We start from the raw sequence: 25,612 nt of genomic DNA on the forward strand, positions 1-25,612 counted from the left end.
CATCTCTGTTAGCCATAGTTTAATCGTTGGAACTTCCTTTTTCTTCCAAAACAAAAGAATAAGTTGTTTTGCAGAAATTAAACCGTACGAAACAAAATGTTGTTGTACCAGTGTAAGTCTAAAAAACTCTTCCGAAACTCCAAATATAATTAACATAGGATCTGGTTCAAAACATATGTTCAATGTATCTGAAAAAACCTGGAAAATCTTTTCCCAGAAACTTTGTAATTTTGGACACATTACAAAGCAATGAGACAGGCTGGCATCTAAAATTTGACATTTGTCACATAATGGAGACACCTCTGGAAATATTTTGTTCAGTTTAGACTTGGAATAATGAAGCCTATGAAGCACTTTAAACTGAATAAGACAATGTCTTGCATTAATGGAACACCTGTGGATACGTTCAAGACTGCGTTCCCACATTTCACTAGAAATTTCTACTGCAAGTTCCTCTTCCCAGGCCGATTTAATTTTCTCCATCGAAGGACCTTTCACCTGTTCTAAAGCCTTGTACAGAGAGGAGATGGTATTACCATCTCTATGACGTCTTTCCAAAAATGCATCCAGATACATAGGCGTGGCAGTAACATAATTAGAAATGTTAGACTTCACAAAGTCTCTAATTTGAAGGTACCTAAAGAAATTATTTGAAGGAATATTATATTTCTTACACAGCTGTTGAAAGGAAGCAAATTTTCCATTAATATATAGATCCCCTATACTTCGTAGCCCTACATTTTTCCACATCTCAAATGCATTGTCTAACGTCGAAGGGCAAAAGGAGGGGTTAGCTGAGATAGAGAGCAGGAAAGACATCTGGATGAATTTAAAATGCGTCTTTAACTGTTTCCAAATACGAATAGAATTATGAATAACAGGATTGTGATTATAAAGTGAACTAGCTATACCTGTGGGTGATAGAAGTATTGCGTTAATGGAATAAGGGAAGCATTCCTCCTGTTCCAGCATCAGCCAGCTCTCCCCTATCATAGTAGAATCTATCCATGTAGTCAAAACCCTCAGGTTTGCCGCCCAATAATAGTAAAGAAAATTAGGTAAGGCGAGCCCACCCTGTATCTTGGATTTACATAGGTGCTGCTTAGAAATCCTATGGACTTTATAGTCCCAGACAAAAGGAACCAGGATAGAGTCCAATTTTTTGAAAAAAGATTTGGGCAGAAATACAGGAATGTTCTGTACCATGTACAAAAATTGTGGGAGAAATATCATCTTAATTGCATTTACCCTGCCCAGAAGAGAAATGGGAAGAGTTCTCCAGACCTTGATCATGGATTTAAGTTTAACCAACAGGGGATGAAAATTAGCCTCAACTAAATTGGAAAACTTTTTTGTCACCTCTATTCCTAGATATGTGAATTGTTCTGAAGCAACCTTAAAGGGCAAGTGATGAAGCCAAGAAGAATCTTTGATGGTGACTGGCATCAACACACTTTTAAAACGAGAGGATATTGTTTGATTTGTGAGAATTCTTGCACATGGACTAGAATACAACAATTTAATCATTGCAATGAAATTTTCTCCAAGATTAAACTTCTTTAGTACCTCAAATAGGTAAGGCCATTCAATTTGATCGAATGCCTTTTCCGCATCCAGTGACAGAATGGCTAAATCTTGTGCCCGGCCTCTGGAGGAGTACATTATGTTGAAGAGACGCCTAAGATTAGAAAAAGAGTTACGTTTTGGTATGAAGCCGGTTTGATCTGGGTGCACCAAATTTCTAATTACTTTGTTTAATCTATGTGCCAAGGCTTTTGCCAGAATTTTTTGATCTGTATTTAGTAGTGAGATCGGCCTATAAGAACCCAGTTCCTCTGGGTTCCTTCCTTTTTTGGGGATTACAATAATAATTGCCTCATCTAGAGAGGGTGACAGGGATTGATCTATAAAAGCCTGTTTGTAAACCCTAGATAAATAAGGTGAAAGTAGATCATTATAGGCTTTATAGAATTCATTACAAAATCCATCTGGACCAGGAGTTTTACAGCCTTTTAGAGATTTTATAGTATCTGATATTTCTTTAATAGTAATGTCTGCACCTAACTCGTCAACTTGTTCTTGATTTAATGAGGGAAGATTCTGTTGGTCTAGAAACTGAACCATAACTGAGGGGTCTATACATCCTTTGGATGATTATAATGCCTCATAAAAAGTCTGGAACCTAGTATTTATATCCCTAGAAGAAGTGAGAGTTTCTCCTGTGTCTGATCTAATTTTGTATATTGTGCGTTCAGATATAATTTTACGGAGTTGTCGAGCTAAAAGTTTCTGAGGTTTATCACCGAATTCAAAGTATTTTTGCTTTACATAAAGAAAGGATTTTGAAATTTTAGAAGAGAGAATTTGATTCAATTTGTATTTAAGTGCACAAATTTCTTTATATTTTTCAATACATGGATGTTTAGCATTTTCAATATCTAATTCTCGAATTTTGATTTCCAATACCTCTAATTCAGCTCTACTTCTTTTTCTTTGAGATGCCTGATAGGAAATAATACAGCCCCTAATGTATGCTTTAAATGTGTCCCATATCACCCCTATAGACATGTCAGGCTTGTCATTGAATTCAAAAAATGATTTTATCTCCTGTTTTAAGTAATTGATAAAGTCTTTATGTGTAAGTAAATGAGAATTAAGCCTCCAGTTTCTTTGTGGTTTCTCCATATTATCTAATTGAATAGAAAAAGTAACTGGGCTGTGATCAGAGATAACAATATTATGATATTTAGCCGTACATACCTGGGGCAAAAGTTTAGCATCCAGAATAAAATAATCTATTTGGGTGTAGACATTATGGACTTGGGAATGAAAAGAGTATTCCCTATCCGTCGGATAGAGAAGTCTCCACACATCAAACATATTAGAATTGGTTATATATGCATTCAAAAATGTACTTGAATTGGAACTACAGTAACTATTTTTGTGGAGGAGGATTTGTCCAAATACGGGTCTAGGACACAGTTAAAATCGCCCCCAATTATGAGATTTGTATCTGAAATATCAGGAATTAAGTCAAACAATTTTTTAAAAAACTCAGGTTTGTCACAGTTTGGTCCGTAAACATTGACTAATGTCAGTGGCACAGAAAATACTTCTCCCACAACTATCACATATCTCCCTTCTTTATCTGAAATAGTTTGATTATTTTTAAACGGAACTCCTTTACGAATAAGGATAGCTGTGCCTCTAGATTTGGCAGAGAAATTGGAATGATATATTTGTCCAATCCACTTGCACCTCAGTCTAACGTGGGCAGTGCGTTTAAAGTGTCTCTTGCAGGAACATAATATCCGAAGACAGTGATTTTAAATGAGATAGTATTTCCCCCCTCTTAACTGGTTCATTCAGTCCTTTAACATTCCAGGTTGAAAAATTCAGTGAAGCCCCTTTTGCATTTAGATTATTAAACATAAACAGTGATTATAACAGACATCCTAAACTGCTCCAACCAATTACACTGGTAGTTGTTACCGTGGAAACCTTTAGCACCGACCCACCCTCCCAACAAAACATTAGATAATAACAGAACATGTTTAGCTGTTACAGAAACAAATGTACAGCACAACTTTCCACGAAGTTGTAGGCAAGAAAAGAGTAAGCTAAAAAATAAAACGTAGAAAAGAAAAGCCCACCTCCGCATATTACCTTTCAAAGACTTCACAACGGTCCAGCATCTAACGTTAGTCCGCTAATTAAAAGAAACTTCCAACAAAACAACAGGAATTCTTCTCGAGTTCTTGTTCAAATTCTACTTTCCTGCCCCAAACTGCTCGGTTGCAAATTTCCATGCTTCGTTCGCATCAGTGAAAAGCTTCTCTCCCTCGCTGTACGTCACCCGCAGCTTCGCAGGATACAGAATGCCAAACTTCACACCAGGTTTATCCCGAAGGAGCTGTCGTACTCTGGCAAAGGCCGCTCGACGTTTGACCACAGCCGAAGGGTAGTCTCTGAAAATCTGGATTGAGCGACCGTTAAAGGTTAGCTTTCTTTGTGATGACACTTTGCGCATGATGCTTTCCATGATATGGCCATGATGCACTCGAGCGATGAAGTGGCGCGGCGGTTCACTGTCCTCGGGTCGGGATCGAAGAGCTCGGTGCGCTCGGTCCAGAACAGGAAGTTCATCTAGTCCAAGCACCTCCATGAGCAGTTTAGCTACAAATTCTCTGGCACCTTGACCGCTCTCCAAACCTTCTCGGACTCCCGCGATTCTTATATTTTGTCTCTTAGAACGGCCTTCCAGATCGATGCACTTCTCCGTTAGTGCTGACACCTCCTCGGACAGATTCTTAACTTTGGCTTGTAGTTTCGTAACAGCATCTGACGAGGCCGTAGCGGTCTGTTCAAGGTGTTCGAGAGTTGTACGGTGGTCATTTATGGTTAGCTGCATTACATCAAACTTCGCATCAATTTTCCTCTCCAGCATCGCCATCTCTCCTTTCAAGCTCTCTGTAATATCAGTTTTAACCTTGCCCAAATCCACTCGGAGTGATTCAATTGCAAGTAGCACAGGGTCATTAGGCCTAACGTTACTCGCGGTTGAGCAGGCCTCTTCCGTCTCGCCCGCGCACGCGGTCGAACTTTCTCCCTCAGCAGCATCTTTCTTTCCTTGTTTCTTCGACGGCATTTAGAAAAGCAAGTTGCAAATTATACTGGACGTATGCAACACTTTAAAGGCTTTGAGATCCCTTTCGGACTTTTTGTTGTCTTGTTTTGATGAAATTTGAGTGAAAGTCAGCGGAGCTAAAACACACACGTCTTACTGCATCCTTAACCCGGAAGTCCCTCCCATTTTACTGATTATTAAATAAACTTTATTCTTGGTTTCGTCTATATAAAAACTACATAAAAAAAAATCTTGGTGCATCAATATTGAAAATCGTTTGTAAAAGGCATCATTTTATAACATGAGTATAATATTTATAACATTTTATATCATGTAAAATGTAAAAAACGAATGGCTAATGGCTAATTGGGCTTAAGCCCCGAATATTTTGTCAAAAGCCCAGAATCTTTTAGGTTTTTTAAAATAACTTCAACTTTGTTTAATTTCCTCTCAGTCTTTCTGACTGGAGCGGTAAAAAATGAAACAAAAGCTCTATTACCGTGCGTGGTGGCGGACGGTACAAATCGACGGTAATATAAATCTTCTTCTTCGTCGTTGTCATCAGGGGCTGGCGGGCTGTTGTATGTTTCACCGGCGTCGTAGCGAGCTTACTGGCTAACCGGCTGAAGTTAATATGGACATAACAAAGTTTTTTATACGCACGTGTAACCGAAACACACAGCTTGTATCAAATGCTAAGTTATCACAGGGCAAATAAAGTACCGTAACATAATAATATATGGTCATGTTGTTTATCATACTGTGCTATTTCCCAAAGAAATATAATATAATTTTAGTAAATGTTCTTCTGTTGGCCTGATATTCGATTCAGAGTATTGAAGAGCACATTTACTTGGCACTGCAGCATTTGCTGTTTGCTAGTAGAGCAGCCTAAATTATTATGGCATGGATTTTGATGTAGCAAATTTGTCAGCTAAGCACAAACTAAACAGAACTGAACTCTTAAGATTAGTAATGATATTTACACCAAATTCCAATTTTACCTATAGGCTAACTTAAAAATAGTCAGATAATGGTTGCCTCTTTTTAGTTGCCAGGGGTGAAAATGAGTCATCCTTAACATTTTTGGTGTTTTGGATTCACTACAGCTGGAGAACAATTAAATACAAAATAGGTTGTAGGCTGTACTGGGTGATAATAATAATTTTAATCATAATTTTCCCATAATTTTTAGGCATTCTATTATCTCAAACAGCCTGAAAAATAGTGCATTTAGCTGACGTAAATGGGAAAAAAATCTCCCCGGGGGAGTATGCTCCTGGACCCCCCCTAGGGCTAAGCCCTGAATGTTTACATCGTCTGGCTCCGCCCCTGCCACAGGAGAGGATTTATGAGTGAAATGATGCAACTGATACTGGTAGGTCACATGATAATGACAACATGGTGAATTTAGTATGTCCAGATTTCATTCATACTGTAAAAAAAAAAAAATCTATAGTTTTAACGGTGAAAGACTGTTAAATAGCGAAGGTAAAGAGCAGTAAATTGTAAAATGGAATTACCATTTAACCCTCTTGTGATCTTTGGTCACTTTTGACCAAAACATTTTACATTTTGAAATTTTAAAAGCAGTGCACAACAATGAAGGGGTGAAACTCTAGAACATCAAGAGTGCAAAACAGACACACCCATTCACACACACATACACACACGTACACACTTATACACACACACACACACACCTATGAACTGGTGTGACTGTAACAGAACAAATATGTAAAATAAAATCAATAATTTAACCACAATGCAGTAAAAAAAGGTGGACAGCAAGGTAGGTGTCATAGATCACACCTCTGTGGCTCTCTCCGCTCATCAAAGAACACCTTCACCAGAGTATTGACCTTTATTTCCCATAAGCCCCGTACCTAGGTCTAATCACCTGCACAGGTGTTCCCACTTCTCCCCTCTATATAAACTGCCTTCTGACTCTCACACATTGCGAAGTCTTGTTCTGCTCCGGCTAACATTACCAAGTGTTTATTCTCTGGTATTGATTCCCCGTGTTCTGACCTGTGACTGTTTACTGAGAACATTCCATTATGGGTCAGAGAACATCCTTAGCTCAAACATCTCTTTAAGATGTTGAAGTGTTAGTTAAAAGATAAAGGTATTAGTAAATAACAAAAAACAAAAAAACTTAAAATCAACATGAAGCCATAATATTAATAAATAAAATATGGTATAATTACAGTTTACAATTACAGTACAATGACCTCCATAATATTTTATTTTAGTAAAGGTATGCCTGGATCACCCAACACAAAGTTGTGCTTTGTGAGTGAGACATTGCAAAGATTACAACGATATTAGATTTCTCGAACATTGCGTGGTTGCACTATGCCTGCATCGACATGCATTTATGTAGGACTGTCAAAAAATCATCCGTTATCATGGTTTAGTTGTATTTTAAAACACTGATTTTTCTTAAAAACATTGTGTCAGACGTATTTGGTAGCATGATTATCTTGTTTAATCGTGTATTCAGTCCATATTTATCAGGTTGATATTTGTAGAAATACCGTAAGCAAAATGCATTTATAAAACAAAAATAACAAGTTAATGGCCTTGTGTCAGAACACAACAGGTATGAAGATATGTTTGGTTTTTTACTTACACAACACGTGCTTTTGCACCACCTGCTGGTGAGGTCGACTAACAGGTCGACCAATCTACTGCTTTTCCTGCAGGTCCTGGATGTCAATGTTGAATTTACTGTCGAATTTGAACCACTGAATTTGTGGAAGCGAATTTGCAAAGCAAAATAAAATGGACCGAAAATTGCCTGTTGAATATTATAGGTTGTATTTTTAAACAGTTTGAATATTTTGGAAGTGAAATATGAAAGGTGAATATGGATTATTGAATTTTTAATAATGAAAATGTGTTTGAAATGTTTTTAATTGAAATATTCACCACTTAAATATTCAACCATGTTGAATTTCAGCCCTAAAAATACAATGCATTAAAATGCAAGCATGGTTAATGCAATGCCTATTTTTTTCAAGTAGTGCAATTCAACAGGCTTTTTTATTTCAAAAACATTTGTCATTATTTTACTTCCATACTGTTACCACCTTGTAACATATTATAACATTACTGTAACAATATTTGTTTTGTATGGATGGAATATTTATTTATAAGATTTATAAGAATAGAATAAAGTGCCATCTCATTCATTATGTTGTGTTGCGGTGGTCAGTTTTACTTTTACAGTACAGATTTATAAAAATCTATAAAAACAAAACAAATGAACACTTGAACAGTATACAATGCACATTTCATTTTAGCGGCAGAAATTGAGAGGGGTCTGGAGTCACTTCACAGGACCAGAGAGCATCAGGCAGGCCTATGCGGATATTGATGCAGATGTGGCAGACTTGCTGAGAGAGGATGCAGATGCGGTCATAAATATTAGTGTGTCTTTTGATGGCACTTGGCAGAAAAGAGGGTTCACATCACATTATGGGATCGGGATGTGCATCGATATTTTTACAGGACTGGTGATCGACTTTGAGGTTCTAGGTAGTGAAATTAGAATGTATCAACCATGCCCATAAGCGTATGGGGGAAAACACTACGAAAATTAAGTGCTGAACGCCAAATTGGGGGGGAAGGGTCTGGGAAAATTAACGGCCAAAAAATGTAACACATTACAAAATTATTACAGGGGGGCAATTCTAAATAACCAGGGTTCCCTTAGACAAAATGAAGAATGGAAAAGGAAAGGGAACGTCTCGGGTTATGACTGTAACCCTTTTTGCCTGAGAATCAGTCACGCTGAGGCGTTCCCCAAAGTGTCTCAGGACGCAGTGCGAGTTCCCTGTCCCCTGTCGAGTTTCCTGAGTTACAGTCGTAACCCGAGACGTTACCTTTACAATGTGTATCTGATATGAATAAAACACTAGGTACGTCACATTTTAATACAAGGATTATTATTGCCGCTTCCATGGACATCACTGTGTATTTTACAAACTACAAATGTATTGTTTTGCTAGTACGTGTATTTAAATGTCTGAAACCTGAAATAAACCTTATGTGGTTGAAAACACTGAATAGTTGTGATATATGACAAGCACTGAGCGCGTCCATCTCTGGCTCAGCGCCAACCAAAGCGAATTATCTTCAGCTATCTTAGACCCTTTGGATTTATTTCTAAATTTCCTTTTACATCTAAGATCAGGGCTCATAATTGGAGTCGTTTTTCTATTAACAGGATACATTCTCAGATTGAGAACTACTCTTCATAACCTACCTTCACAGAAATTTCACATTTATTTACATAAAATTTCCCTTTTTAGTTTTTAGTTTTAATGTCAGTTCACTTTTTTTTTTCTCACTCAGTTTCAAATTCTGCATATTAGTTTCATTTCACCACAAGCTTTCTTGTTCATGGCAACATCCTCACTTGGTTTCACTTTCACTTTCTGCTTTTTAACATCATGGATTGGGAAAAAGGTTAAGCAACACATTCAGTTTAACTCACAGTCGTAACAATTGTGTTGTTCCAAAGCAGTATGACTTTGTTCAACACAAAAGGAGAAATGTTGAATAATATCATGGATGCTCTTTTCCAATAAAAATGAATGAGGGCTTCAGGTGTCAGGTTTCTTTCAATATAAGAATAAAGCACAATAATTGTGTGTATAATAGGGGTACACTTTGGGCATACATTTACATAAGAAAAATGAATTAATTGGTTAATCTTTTCCCACAAACTTTGCTCTATTCCATCCGTGTTACTTCAGATTATTTTTCATATGAGCCCACATATAAAGTATGAGACATAGTGGTCCTTCAAAGTTAATTGGTCAGATACACAGTTTATACTCTTCTTGTTATGCATATTCATTTATCAATAAACTAAGACTTTCAGAATTGATTGAATAAACAAATGAACAGATTATTATAAAGCCTCCTAATTCCTTTAACCATATATACACTTCCTATTCATCTTCATCCAGCCTGGTCTTCCTCGACATCCTGTAATGTGATTACCTTATGCAGGTAAATCATTTTTCATTGGAAACATTTTATCTGACTCCCTAGACTCTCCCAAGAGTCTGGGTGAACGTGCTCAGTTACCTAAATATCCTTATAACTTAGTCAACAGGCAATACAATACATTTATGGACAAAGAATGTGAAGATGTATAATGTCATTGATTGATGTTGGTAATAACTAAAGCGGTTGCTTTTGATTTATTGAATGCAGGCACGTCAAAAGCACATGCAAAGCAATGATGAGAATGTGTGTAAATGTGGAGTAATAACAGGGGGTGTGGTAAATGCAGAGAACAGAGGGTGTATCTTCTTTTTCTGGGAATGAAAGTTATAACAGAGAGAGATTGTGAGGAAACGAAACTCTACTGTACATAAATAGGAGAGTGAGAGAGAGAGAGACAGAACAGAGTCACTGAAGAGAAGAATAAAGAATTCATACTTCTGATTAAGGTAAATCTAATTCCTGCTTATTTCTCATGACCATTAGGGTGTTTGCAAACGAAAGGATCACTACTATTGATCATAATTCTATTGTTTTTCAAAACAATTAAAAAGTATTACCGTATATACCCGAATATAAGACGAGTTTTTTTGTCCTAAAAATAGGCTGAAAAATGGGGGGTCGTCTTATATTCGCGATATAGACAAAATCGCGGGGGGAAAGGGAGAAGGAACAACGTAATTAATATGAAATAGTGACTGAAACGCGACCCATTAAGACAAATGATTTCGGCTATACTTGCATGTACAATTAGAGAAGCAACATAATATCTGTGTTTAACTGAATTAAAACGCTGCTCCCCTCTGCCATGCGAGACGCAGAGCGAGCGAGAGAGAGAGAGAGAGGTGCGCGCGCGAGATGCTGAGCGAGAGAGAGAGAGGTGCGCGCGAGAAGCAGAGCGAGCGAGCGAGAGAGAGAGAGAGAGAGAGAGAGAGAGAGAGAGAGAGAGAGAGAGAGAGAGAGGTGCGCGCGCGAGATGCAGAGCGAGCGAGCGAGCGAGAGAGAGAGAGAGGTGCGCGCGAGATGCAGAGCGAGCGAGAGAGAGAGAGAGGTGCGCGCGAGACGCAGAGCGAGAGAGAGAGAGACAGAGACAGAGACAGAGAGGTGCGTGCGCACACGCGCTGGAAGAGAGAGAATGAATTATCACTGCAATTTTCAAATACAATTATTTTCTGTTAAATCCAGATTTTTTAATTCCAGGGGGGGGGGGGGGGGGGGGGGGGGTAAACTTTGATATGTGAATAATTCCTGAAATCACGCTGCATGTTGCTTTTCTAAGCCATCACACTTGCTATTCATACTACTTTTGTATTGTTGTTTTTAAAAACAATAAATATTGAAATGTTTTCAAATTTGGCAGCTTGGGAATGATTCCTCAAATCATGCAGCTTGTTGAGGAAAGCCATGATATTACTTTTCTAAGCCATCAGACTTAAGAGATAAGATATTAAATATGCAGTTCACTTGTTCGATAATGCAATTTTTGTTGAATCAATTTCAATTCTTTTTTATTTAAAACCATTGGATTGCCAAAATGCAGCATCAATGGCACCAGGGTTTAAGGGTTAAGTTTTGGTTGTCTTTATGTGCTATAAATATCTTTGACATGCATCATGTCTTGCGGTTTTCTCCGCCTCTCACGCCATGAGTTGCATTGCCGTGCCATATAAAGAACAAGTTCTACAAGAAATTAGACCTCTGCATTGTATCTTTTGTCACTATGCACACACATATCGTGTGTAGCGACCAGTATATCATGGAGACTTGAGAATGGACTCTTTTCAATCTGGCTTACAACCACTTAGGAATGCCCTAACAGCTACACAGAACACCCTATACATGGTATGGTAATATAAATGGTAATTATATGCTTAGCAACATCCTAGCAACCAACTAGCAATGCCCTAACAACTACAAAGAACATCCTAGGATTGCTTATCAACACCCTAGCAACCGCCTAGCAATGTCCCAGCCAGCCAACATGACCACATGGGTTTTATCTGGGTTACATGGTTACATACTCATCTGGATATGGGGTCAGAGTGGGCACTTTAATGGGCTGAATGTGGGCTCCAGCTTGGTTAAAGTTTTGGGCCCCGTTTATTTTAGGGTTCCATATGGGCCGCATTTGGGCTATATTTATAAGTACTTTTTTTTGCAGCTGATTTGGTTTACCAATATGGGTAACTACCAGAATTGTATAAAAAATATTTTTAAACCAGTTAATTAAATTGAATACATTTTAAGTATTTAATTAGTTTTATATGATTATATAATAATTTAATATACAAATAACAATCCATGATCCTTGACTCATTTCTTTTTATTTATATGTATCCAAGGCTTGACATTAACATCCGCCAAAAACTGCCAAATGCCGGTGGATTTCAGCAGTGGCGTGTACTGCAGTCACTCCTACTTGTTGAATTTTATAAGCTATATAATATAAACATTTTTCAGTTGTAGTGATTTAAAAAGGCATTTGAAATAATAAACAAAACAATGTAGTGTTTTCAAAAATATACATTTTTCGATATATATTGATACTGAAATATCTGAAATGCTTCCAATACTAATTTTCCGCTGAATAGGCAAGGCAACGCAAGTTTATTTATATAGCACATTTCATACACTATGGCAATTCAAAGTGCTTTACATAGAAAGGAATACAAATAATCACAAAATAACAGCCAGGAAAATTAAAACAGTTATTCAAAATGCTTTACATAGAAAGGAATTACAATAATCAATCATACTATGGCAATTCAAAGTGCTTTGCATAGAAAATAAACACAAAATAAAAGCAAGGGTAATTAAAACAATTATAAAAGGAATTAAAAGAGATAAATGATACAGTTATAAAATGAATTAAAGTAAATGAACTAAAGTAGTAAAAAGATGATACATAGAATAAACTTCTCATCTGGCAAAACACCGGTGTATCTTACTTGGAATAGACACACGGTACCAGCTGCGCTTTCTCGCTCTCTCTTTCCGACAGTGAGTTGACACACAAACCCGCCTCCCCTCACTCACTCATTTAATTTGCTTCGGATGAATATTGTTGGTGTTACAGGGCTTGAATTTCTGCATGGGATTGCGCACATTGTGCATAACTCATTCGCGCAGATTTTTTTCTCACACCCAAAGTGCGCGCACATAAAGCTGCCCCTCAGTGCTAAATTGAGTTCTTTTTTGCTGCTTCTTGACCTTAAACAGTCAAATACACAAAAGAATATTATTATAGATAATATTAAAAATATATATGTGGCAGTTTTGCCCATGGTATCGGTGTCAAAATTGGCCAGTGAAAATGTTAAGTGGCTAGTAACTTTGGAAAACCACTAGCCACAGTGGCTGGTGAGCAAAAAAGTTAGTCAAGCCCTGTCTGTATCTAACCTAAAATATTAACCTAAACTATTATCCTAATAATTTAGGATAACCTAAATTATTGGCGGCGGCTACACATTGTCATGTTGTAAAAATTTAAATAAGACAACGCCTCTATTGCAAACCCCTCCATGTTGTGGTTGTTGTTGTTGTTTTTGGTGTATTCCTACCAAAGCAACGTCATTACCATAGAAACCAAAGCAGATATTCCCGGAAAACGAAAGAGAGGCATAGACACACAAATCGTACAAAACAGTTGCGATAACAGTGTGGACGTCAATAATTTTAGATCAGATTCCAATCAGATACATAAATTGGAGTGTGAACGTAGCCTATGATCTGCAGGACCCATTGAGACACATTTGGCAGAAGTCACGATGTTGCCAGATAGTCCTCTCGAGACTAACATCTGGTGCATTACGAGAAGTATGTCCAATGCCCTGAAGTGGATGACCGGCAGTGAACAACCAAAAACAAATGGTTTCCAAGAACTTTTATGCAACATATAACAGAACCTAAAGGAACACTTAAGCAAATAAGGGGAAAGGCTTAATGATGGCCTTAAGGTACCTTAAGCCCTTTATGACCCTTAAAGGAGCATTTCACCCGTGGGAACATTGATCTTTATTGAAAGTGGGTCATATATGTAGTCGAAATGTAAAATAAATTTCGTATTTGGTGCCTTCTCGACCGAAGAAAGACAGAAAGTAATTTTAGGGCGCATTTGTATGAAAGACAACAACTCCCACAATGCACCACATTGCACAGCTCCGCAAGCCACTCCCACTAATCCAGAACAGCGCATATCCGCCTATCAGAGAAATCACTCTTCCGTCTACAAGGCTAGCTACCACCAGAACTTGAAATTCACTTCACACAAAATGTCTAGTTAGTTGGCGAACTCATTAGTGAATTACTCCTCACTTGTATTTCTTTCGAAATGGTGAATTATTGCATGGTATCGGGATGTTCAGTCAGAACATATGCGGTGCGAAACTAGATGTTCACAACACAAACGTCCTCGTCTGATTCAGAGTTTTCTTCCAGGAGAAATTGCCATCGTTGAAATTCTTTGCAGCAGACAGACTCTATCTCTGTGTCCGTAGTCGCACAGTGAGAGCACAGGCACCACCAGTCCGCCCCAGCTCGAGCCAGTCCGGGCTCCTCGTCCGCGACAGGCAGGTCTTCTGCCTCGGCTGCAGAAGCCGCAGCAGCCGCCTCCTGTTCCTCCATCAGCCTCCGCTGCGCTATATTGCGGCTCGTAAAAGTAGACACGAACATCTGATTCGAGCATCAGACTTTCGAAATCCTCTTCTTCCATATCATACTGAATACCTTCCGCCATTGTCGTAACTTCACATCTGGCTCCATAGCCCCTGTTAGCTTAGCTTCCAAACAAGATGGAGGATATTGCTTTTAGTTTCAGAAAGTGAAGTCCCACCCACTGATCTGTAATAGGTCTGTAGCGTGAGTGGGTCCAACCCCCTGGGAAAGATGAGGAACGAGTGTTTGTAGTCTCAATCCCTCTACAAAGATATGGGACTTCCTGCTTAGAATGACGCAAAATGACAATTTTTACGTCATTGTAAGCAGGAACTGCAACACTGAAATCCTTATTTCTCCCGTCTCAGGGGAAAATGAGGGAATAATGCACGACCATTCAAAAATATGACTGGGTTTCTAACGATACAAGGCTTGATGCAAATGGGTGAAGTGTCCCTTTAAAGACCTTAAGGTATTTTATTTTTTTGCAACAGATGTTTCACTAAGGGTATCCTTAACCTTATAACTTAGGGTTTTAAGGTTTCTTATAACTTAAGGGCCTTGATGGAACTGGCCCCTAGTTATTACTTCATCTTAAATGTAAGATCTTTGAGCAAACAGTCTTATCAAGAACAGTTTTTTGTAGGTGTAATTAATCCATGGCCATCAATATTATAATTAATGTTGCTGCTGTTGTTGTTGTTGCAGCTGTTCTGTTTTCCCCTTAGTTTTGACAGACAATCAAAATGACTACAGCCGTAGACGTCTCTCGCCACCTTCATTGCCCCATCTGTAAAAACCTGTTAGCAGATCCGGTCTCAACCACATGTGGGCACACCTTCTGCAAGCGTTGTCTGGACCAGCACATAAGCATGTCCGAGCCACACTGCCCTCTTTGCCAGGAGCCTGTGTCCACCAAGCCATCTGTGAACGTAGCGCTCGATGCCCTCCTGCGAGAATTTCACCAGATGCAGTTACCCGACATGAGCCTCTTCTGTGGAGAAAGAGGTGTGGTCCCATGTGACATCTGTGACGAGCACCTCACTTTCAGAGCCGTGAAGTCCTGCTTGAACTGCCTTCTTTCGTACTGCGATCAACACCTGAAGCCGCACCAGTCTATGGTGAGATTCAAAGGCCATAAACTGGTGAATCCCATGGAAAAGTTGGATCAGAGAGCATGCAATTCGCACGGTAGGCCTCTGGAACTCTACTGCAGACAGAACGAGCGCTGCATCTGCACCTTATGTGTGAAGTCGGGTGGAGATGTGATACCTGTGGAGATAGAGAGAGAAAGGAGACAGGTGAGAAAATCAAGCTCTCGGGAAATAACACAGATTAATCTTTTCGCCTGAGATAGGGATTTAATTGTTTCCCAAAAAGAATAAACAAAACTTAAACTGGCGAGTTTTTTAAATAATTGAGAAAGAAAAAAATACTATAGAATCAATGAATTTACAACTTATTAAACACAAAATTTGGATTTACATAGTTGCCCATCACACCGGGTTTTGATATAATTTTAATTGACTTTAGATTAATTCAGTGTACTCAGAAAGCTGTGTGTGTGTGTGTGTGTGTACAGGCTGAGCAGCAAACAACTATTGAAGAGCTGGAAAGGATGATCAATCAGAGGGAAAACAAACTCGACGAGCTTAAGGAATCAGCCAAAAAATACCAGGTACATACATCTTTCTACAAAACACGCAAATCATCTGTATTAAAAAATTACAATGTATAACTTGACACCACTCACTAAATTAAAGTTCCCTTTTACATAATGTTTGAACATAAATGGATGTCAGCAGTGTGTGTACACAACCACCCCTGTAATGGTAAAAGTTCTCAGTTCTAGATTTTTATGACGTCACTTAGTGATGCTTAGGCCCTAACCACGACTGTTGACGGACTCTGCCCTATTAGCATAGACCCCGCCCTGAGTGAGCTGTACACAGTCCGCCATGTTTATCTCATCGCCAGCGCATTTAACAGCAGCATTCAAGAAACTGCACGATTCTGGGTAAACTGAGAATCACGATTTAAATAGAGATCACGATTCTCCCACAATTCTGAATAGACAACTAAACAAAATAACATATTCCTATAAAATGTTAATTGCTGCATTCTATTTAAAATATTTAATTCATTTGAATTATTATTTTTAAAAATGGGTTAGAATGAATTATTTAGTGACTATATAAGATTAAGTAACACAGAAATAATGATACTGTGTGGTTGAAAAGACAGCAAAGCTGTTTCATACCTATAGCTACATGACAACTGCTCTCTCTGGGTCTGGGTCAGCGGCAGTGCCAACATATATTTGAATGTTGCATTGTCATCATACTTGTCAAATGTTTAAAAGACAGGTGAAATTGAGCTTCAGCGTCAGTTCTGGCAGGCCAGGTAGTCAAGACGCTGCTAATGCTATTTGCTAACAACACTGTCCCGTCAGCTGATCTGCTTCAGCTGAGCTGCATTAGCTGGTTAGCTCCCCTCGCTGCTCAATGGCCAAAGCTCAAACAAGGCGCCCTATTTAAAGCACATTCAGTTTGCTCATTTATGCTTGCTGCTCGCTTCTGCTGATCTGTACGCTGGTAAGAAATCCGCTCCGGTTTTAATCCTTAAGCTATCCGTCCTGACGTTCGGGCTATTCTTGATGCCCAGAAAGCCATGAGCTCAAGTCTCTGATTTGTTTCGCTAATAAACACATTTGATCATTATGCTCGCGCTCTGCTCAGTATAACGCCCCTGGATGCGCTACCAGCTGTTTAATTCCTTCATCTAGCTCGTTTCTCAGAAGGTGGCTTGGTTATCTTTTCATAGCGCTTACACTGTAGACCGTCAAAACAGTTCAAAGACAGATAATTCTAGGTAACAGCATGTTTTAGCTATTGCGGTCTTGAATAGTCATTTCAGTAATTAATCAATCATTTTTACCATAATATAAATCGCTAAATTAGGGCGGCTCGGACGACACCGTTTGAGACACTCAATTTCTGTTTTGGGGGGGTGGCTCATTTAGTCAAAATAACGTAAGCGCCCTTATGCTGCTGCTGCATCCCCTCATGCTGATAATGCTGTCCCTATGTGGCTGCTATCTCCTCATACTGCTGCTGTCCCCTGACTTCTGCTAATTCATGAATGGTCAGGGGACTCATCTGATTATAACATATTGCAAATTATCCATATATTCGTAGATTACTAAGCATATAAATTGTTAAATCATCCTCTGTATCTCAGAGGATTGCCAGGTGTGGTTTTATTTGGGGGGATATTTTAGCTCTCACAGTCCTAAACTGTGTGAGCGTTCCCTAATGCTGCTGCTGTCCTCTGACTCTCTGCTATTTCATGGTGCTCATGAAAGGTCAGAGGACTCCCTGAACAGAGCCATACCGCCAAATTTCAATTCAGGAACATCAACTTGTTTGCAATCTATTCAATAAATTCTTAAATTATTTTTATTGTCTGTGTGTTCTTGACTTAATGGACCTGACAGAAATTGAGCGTCAGCGTCAGTTCTGGCAGGCCAGGTAGTCAAGACGCTGCTAATGCTATTTGCTAACAACACTGTCCTGTCAGCTGATCTGCATTAGCTCGTTAACTCCCCTCGCTGCTCAATGGCCAAAGCTCAAACAAGGCGCCCTATTTAAAGCTCATTCAGTTTGCTCATACATGCTTGCTGCTCGCTTCTGCTGCCCGCCAGCTCCTCCTTATGCATAACGTGGCATTTGCTTTGTCATGTTGCCTGCTCTGTTCACAGGGGGATATTTTAGCTCTCAGTCCTAAACTGTGTGAGCGTTCCCTAATGCTGCTGCTGTCAGGACTCCCTGAACAGAGCCATACCGCCAAATTTCAATTCCGGAACATCAACTTGTTTGCAATCTATTCAATAAAAATTCTTAAATTATTTTTATTGTCTGTGTGTTCTTGACTTAATGGACCTGACAGAATTGTCATTTAGGAATAAGATAGCATAGGTGTTTGAATTGAGATTGTGATCTTTTAAAGATTAATCATGCAGATTTAAATATTTGGCACATTGTATACTGCGTATAAACAGTTGATGAGAGTTTGATATGGTAATATAGCTGTTCTGTGTGGAGTCTGCATGCTCTCCATGTGTTTGTTTGAGTTTCCAAAGACATGCCACATCCTTTGTAAAGACGAATATGCAAAGACTAGTTTCACAAACATTTGACTTTGGGCTGCCCATATAGACAGAAAGAGACTGTCACAATCCAATGGCAGTTCACTTTGTTTTTAAATGCTATTTAGGGGCAGGGATTATCTGAAATATATTCTTCAATAATATTCAAGTGCAAAAAATAAATAAATAAAATTCCAATTGCTGTGTCCCCTTACGAAAAATAAGTATTCTATTAAGTATAAGTATTCTATTAGTATACTTCTTTTAAACTATAAATAAGAACGTATACTTTCAGTCTACATTTTATATACTTCTCAGAAATATACTTAAAATTACACTTACTGAGAGAAAAGTCCAAGTATATTTGGCCTGTACTTGTACTCAATCTTTTGATCGAGATATACTTAAAAGTATGTAGTTCAAAAAGAATGCAAGACAAAGAGAGAAACAAGTCCATAAGGAGAAATGTGGCCTATCTGTGGCATCTCCTATCTGTGCTGGCTTCCAAGAATCACACACACACATATATGGAAAAATACATTAAAACAGATGTGTGCTTGAACAAAAAACAGCTTCTCCCCTCTCCCTATTTTCCCCTTGTAGCCTACTCCAGAGTCAGCAAAACTTTTTTTTAACGCTTTTGGACATCTTTCTTACACAAACTTACGCATCACTTCAAAAATTCATCCTCCATTCAATGCCATTATAAAGCTTGGAAGAGCCAGGGAATTTTTAAATATAACTCTGATTGTATTTGTCTGAAAGAAGAAAGTCATATACACCTAGGATGGCTTAAGGGTGAGTAAATCATGGGGTCATTTTCAATTTTTTTGGTGAACTATCCCTTTTAGGTTTGTGCAATTTTGCAGGCCCTACTTAAACATATGTATTTCAGTTAGTTGCTAAGACATCATTTTTGATTTTCGTTTGATTTTCATCTGATATTTATATTTTATTTTGTTTCAGCCTTATCCTCATCCTTCCCTTGGGTCATTAAAAAAAAATTAAACAATAATAACACTGACCTGGACTCAAAGAAATGATTTAGAGCTTGCCAGATCAAGAATATGCTTAATTTTTGTGTTATATGCCTCCACTCTTCGCAGGCTCTGATAGAAAGAGAGCAGCAGGAGATAAAGGAAGTGTTTGCTGCAGTGATGGAGGCTGTGAAGAGATCAGAGCAGGTGCTGCTGGCTCCTCTGGAGGACGGAAGGAGGTGTTTGGAGAAGGAGATGGATGAGAAGACACAACAAATACAAAAAGACATTCTCAAGTATAAGGAGACCATCGACTCTTTGAATCGCACCATGAATGAGGAAGATGGCATCTTCTTCCTGCTGGTCAGTTAATCATGAAATAATATTTTACAAACACAAAATAATACTGTTATATGCCCCAAATAATACTATTATATGTCCCTTTTCAGTCTTACCCGTCTGTACCAACTGAGTTCAGAGATGACTGGATGATTTCCATTGACACTGAATTAAACTTTGGCACAATGAGAAATATAAAGGCAGCCTTATTTGCAGAGATTGAGACTCACTTGGAGAAACTTTGCGCTGTTGGTGAGTGATTATGTCTGAGAGCTGTAATATAATTAGCAAACATTCCCTATTGTTATTGCCGATAAATAGAGTTAAGGATTTGGACAAGATGTCCTGCACTGTTTGTGAGCCCTTGTGAAAAAGAAGTATACTTCAGCATACTTTTAAAAATATGACTTATTACAGAAATAATATACAGTAAATGTATATGACCTGAATGTAATGTTTTCGAACACTTAATTGCATGTTAATTGCAATTACTAAACGCAATTAAAAAACTAAAATAAACAATGGCGGACTGTGGCTCACTCAGGGTGAGTCTACGCTAAAACTGCAGTGTCAGCCAACAGTCGTGGAAGGGGCTTGTGCAAAAGTACGTCACATTGTCCCGAATCTGAGAATGGCTTGTTCTGAGACAGTGCTTATGATTTATGGGGATTAAAAGAAAAAGCACTGGGTGGATTTTTATCATTATAGGGTGGTTGTGTACACACACTGCCAACACAAATGTATGTTCAAACGCCATGTAAAAGTGAATTTTGCATAATAGGTGCCCTTTAAATAAAATGTCTCCCTTTAGATCTTTTTTATGCTCAAACAGCAACATTACAGACTAACTTAAGTTGAAATAGTGAAAATGCATAATAGGACTCCTCCTCTGATGGTCTTCGGGGTCTTTTTAACCCGCAAATTACTTTTGCTGAATTAAAAAAAAAAAAAATCTCTTTGTCCAAATGGCATGAAACTTTGTACGGCTCTCAACCCTTTCTAGATCTACGACAACAACAACAACACATTTTTTTTTAATGATATCTGTTTTTATGTTAGCGTGAAAAAAATAGTGACACTCGTGGTCTTTGGGGTCAGAGACTTTATTTGCTCATTTGTTATGCTGTTCAGTTCATTGCATTTTGATGTTCATGTCATGTACAGTGCAATGCATAAGTGAATACACCCATGCTAAAGTTGACTAAAAAGAGGAATAAAAAATCATATTTTGGAAATTGAACTTAATGCCTTAATTTAAAAAATTAGGAAAAATCCAACCTTTAAGGACACCAATTTTCTTTGTGAATGAATAATGTATCGTAAATAAATAAATGTTCTTCCTTAAAATACATGGTGCATAAGTGAGTACACCCCTATGTTAAATTCCCATAGAGGCAGGCAGATTTTTATTTTTAAGTATTTAAAAAAAAAAAAAAATTAGGATACTATGCATCCTGATAAAGTTCCCTTGGCCTTTGGAATTAAAATAGCCCCACATCATCACATAGCCTTCACCATACCTAGAGATTGGCATGGTTTTATTTCAGTTAGCCTAAAAGCTAGTTTGATTTGCATTGAGAGATGATCTTATGGAAAGTACCCCATGCCAATCTCTAGGTATGGTGAAGGCTATGTGATGATGTGGGGCTATTTTAATTCCAAAGGCCAAGGGAACTTTATCAGGATGCATAGTATCCTAAAATTTTTTTTTTTTTAAATACTTAAAAATAAAAATCTGCCTGCCTCTATGGGAATTTAACATAGGGGTGTACTCACTTATGCACCATGTATTTTAAGGAAGAACATTTATTTATTTACGATACATTATTCATTCACAAAGAAAATTGGTGTTCTTAAAGGTTGGATTTTTCCTAATTTTTTAAATTAAGGCATTAAGTTCAATTTCCAAAATATGATTTTTTATTCCTCTTTTTAGTCAACTTTAGCATGGGTGTATTCACTTATGCATTGCACTGTACTTGTACTCAATATATAATATAACTGTACATATCTGTTCTGTTACAGTTAGTAACTGAAGTGTAGATTACATTTGTACAATTATATGAAAAAAAAGAAGATTGAAATAAATGATAAACTCTAAAAACTCAACTTTTATCTTTTTTAGGTTTGATTCTAATCATAATGTAACATTATTGGAAAACAAAATTCAGTACAAAAAATGCTAAACTTAGACAAAAAAAAAGTCATTTTTATTGTTAGAATTGTGATTTCATAATATTTAGATATTAATCCAACTGGAAAAATGTGTGAAAATATATCTTTCAGTTAGTCAAATAGCAAATAGCATATAGTGGAGCTCTATAGCCATTTAGTGGCTAAAATGATAATTTGTTAATTTTAAAACTACATTTTCCAAAATATGGGCAAAAATGTTACACTAAACCATGTACAATTATTCATGTTATCCCCATAAATGCAATTTAGAAATTTGGGTCTTTTATAAAGTGAATTTTACATAAAAAGCTGTTTTTGTATAAAAACCTAAGCACAAATGTGGAGTAAAAACATTAATAAACAGAGTAAAATTACATTTGTTAAAAAAAGAAACCCTATTATTCTGTTACAAAATTAAATGTTACATGGAGTGTCACTCCAAACGAAGACCATAATAGGGTTAAATGTAAAGCTGTTGTCATGATTTGTTTTGTGATGTTATATGTTATCTGTTCTCATTACAGAAATGAGAAGAATTCACAGCTTTTCAGGTATGTGTAGGAATAATTGGTAACACTTTACAATAAGGTCCCATTAGTTAACTTTAATGCATTAACTAACTTTAACTAACAATGTACAATACATTTGTTGCAGTATTTATTAATCTTTGTTAACGTTTGTTAATAAAAAATACAACTGTTTGTTTGTGTCAGCTCAGGTCCATTAAACTTTTGATTTAAATTATGTATAAGTAAATGTTGAAATTAACATGATTAATAAATGCTTTAAAAGTAATGTTCATTGTTAGTTCATGTTAACTAATGCAGTTAACTAATGTTTGAATGAAATAACAATTGAAATGAAGCTCAAACATCAAGTATATGAGAATCTTGTATTTGCTCAGTGGACGTGACTCTGGATGCAGAAACGGCACATCCACACTTAGAGGTGACTAGAGACGGCAAAGTGGTCAGAGACACTGGAAAAAGCCATGACATCCCAGGCAGTCCACAACAGTTCGACCTGGTTGGAGGAGTCCTGGGAAACCCTCGCATCACGTCGGGAAGAGCTTTCTGGGTCGTGGAGGTGGGGAAGAAGGTTGGCTGGGAACTCGGGGTGATAAGAGAAGGCTCGAACAGGAAAGGGAAAGTCTCCTACAAACCCAGCGAGGGATACTGGTCCATTGTGCTCTGCGGTCAAAACATGTATGGAGCTTTTGAAGACCCTCCAGTCCTGCTGAATCTCAACACCAAACCCCAGAAGCTGGGAGTGTTTGTAGACTGTGAGGAGGCTCTGGTCTCCTTCTATGATATGGTGGCTCAGTCACATATTTACACATTTACTAAGTGTAGTTTTCATGGTGGAATCCGTCCATACTTTAATCCTCATCCCAACAAAGACGGGAACAACTCAAGTCCATTGGTCATTTGTGCTGTCAATCAAACTGACGTCTCTGTGTGAGAGAAAGGGCAAATCTTGATTTTGAAACAAATGAAATCAGATATAGTAATCTATCTATCTATCTATCTATCTATCTATCTATCTATCTATCTATCTATCTATCTATCTATCTATCTATCTATCTATCTATCTATCTATCTATCTATCTATCTATCTATCTATTTATCTATCTATCTATCTATCTATTTATCTGTCTATCTAACTATCTAACCTGTAACTTTATCTGTCTATCTAACCTGTAACTTTAAATGGAAATTAAACTTGATTTTTTATCTTGTAGGGACCTTGGGGAAAACAGCTTATAAATCATCCTAATTATGTTTTTTTTTTTTTTTTTTTAAATGAAAAAATGCAGAAAGTTTTCTCTTGGTGTTGTGTTTAGAGGTAGGGTTAGTGGATAGAATATACAGTCTGTACAGTATGGAAATCATTATGTCTATGGAATGTCCCCAAACCCAACATAAATAAAGCATGCTATGATGTTTTGAATGTGTGTGTGTGTGTGTGTGTATGTTTTATGCTTTCTGTCCAAATATTGCTATTACTGTAATATCTCCAATCTAGCAAATGAAGAGGCACAATAGCATTGCTACCTTTTGCTTTGCAGCTTTTTGACTGTCAACCAACTGCACAGGATAGATGATTTATAACTACATTACTTTTGTTCTAAGTTGTACAGTTAACACCAGAGAGGATTGTTTGTTAAACATGATTGCTAAACAGGTATTATTATCATCATGGAATTGACCAATGTTCATGCAAGTGATACTGAAGTTAATTGTTCTCATTACTCATTTATTATGATTACTTTCTCATTTTCTATGTTGACATAATTTATGATTAATAATAATTGTAGGTACTAAGAGGAAGATATTTTCTAACCACACACTCATGAACAAATCAATATATTCACATCTTTCACACCTGCACATCTTTGTGCATTGTTGTCCATGTAAGTCGTGCAAAAGCAGGGCAGGTGAGCAAATTACACATGCAAATCCACAGCGAAGTATTTGCTTTGAGAGTGCTGAATGTTGTGCTGAAAGAAAATTATTACTTTTATTTCTAACTTGAAAACTTTTATTAGTCACTTTCTGAAATGCGTGCTTGAGTTTAACATTTGAATGAGGAAAAATCTGTGTCAGGTTTGATAAGACTGCTGAGGAAAAATCCTGACAATGTCTCAAGATGAAAGCATTTGAAATGTCAGCATTTGAGTGCATCTAAAGACTTCAAGAAGCAAACTACTTTGAGAAATGACGAGTCAGCCAGTCCTTGGCACTCCTAACAGAGTTATTTTGGGTTTTCTGGCAGCCATGAGGGTCGAATGAATGATGGATTCTGTGTAGAAGCTGCATCAGAGTCAGGTTAGGTGAGACTGTTCATCATGACAATATTATCACATTCACTTTGTCACCATGATTTTGCGTAGTTAGATAAACATGTTTTGTTGTTCCTTATCAAAGAAACATTTAACCGTATCATCACCAACCCTAACCATAAACTGTCACTAAAATCATTTATCAGCTATAAAGCGCATACCAAACAATAATTTTGAATCAATTGAATGCAATTTATGTGTTGTTTTTTGGGAGTGGAGCATGTATGTCAGCTTTCGTGGGGGCTGACAGTACAGTGGTCATTTATAAAATTTCCCAACGTGGAAAGAAGCATGCACTATCTTGAGTTTTTAGCTCCGCTCCTGTTGGCTTTCTTCTCGAGGGAATAAAGTCTTATGGAAGTGGCTCAGATCTCGCGTTTGCCGAGGCAACACCTAGAATACTAGTCTGCAATAAAGAATCTGGAGGCTTGGATCTCGCGTTTGCTGTGACAATGGTTAGATTATTTAGATAAAATATTTTTATAATGTGGTGGGAACTGAGCAGATGGGAATTTTTCTTTCTCTCTTGTTCCTGTGATCACGTGCAAACTAAGTATGTGTGTTTGCAAGCACTGATTTATGATTCTTTTTGTATATTTCTTGGCTGCATTTAATTTTGAGTTATTAAATGGAACATTTGTCTGGCTTTGAGAAATTAGATGGTCTGGCTGAAAGGCTGAAAATAGTATTTTCATACAGGCTATTTTTCTTGTCTGGCTGATCATTGGCTGCATTTAATTTTGAGGAATTAAATGGCAAATACTTATCTGATTTTGAGACGTTAGATGTCTGTATTAATACACTATATTCAGCCTTTCATCCAGACCATT

At 37.5% G+C, this 25,612-nt stretch overlaps 1 protein-coding gene across 2 annotated transcripts; it reads left to right on the forward strand.

Annotated features, from left to right (window-relative positions):
- The first annotated feature begins 9,998 nt into the window (after positions 1-9,998).
- LOC311287293 (E3 ubiquitin-protein ligase TRIM21-like) lies at positions 9,999-23,890 on the forward strand. Of its 2 annotated transcripts, none has more exons than XM_084404017.1 (7): positions 9,999-10,098; positions 15,011-15,603; positions 15,885-15,980; positions 19,556-19,789; positions 19,876-20,017; positions 22,465-22,491; positions 22,845-23,890. In XM_084404017.1, exons 2-7 carry the CDS (start codon positions 15,049-15,051, stop codon positions 23,399-23,401), a joined length of 1,611 nt encoding a protein of 536 aa, XP_084260143.1. In that variant the 5' UTR covers positions 9,999-10,098; positions 15,011-15,048; the 3' UTR covers positions 23,402-23,890. The 2 variants fall into 2 exon arrangements, with proteins under 2 accessions (XP_084260143.1, XP_084260144.1); XM_084404018.1 differs by having other exon boundaries at positions 10,072-10,098; positions 15,031-15,603.
- The last annotated feature ends 1,722 nt before the right edge of the window (positions 23,891-25,612 follow it).

This window comes from Rutilus rutilus, assembly GCF_951802725.1.
Source record: "Rutilus rutilus genome assembly, chromosome: 3".
Classification (NCBI taxonomy): domain Eukaryota; kingdom Metazoa; phylum Chordata; class Actinopteri; order Cypriniformes; family Leuciscidae; genus Rutilus; species Rutilus rutilus.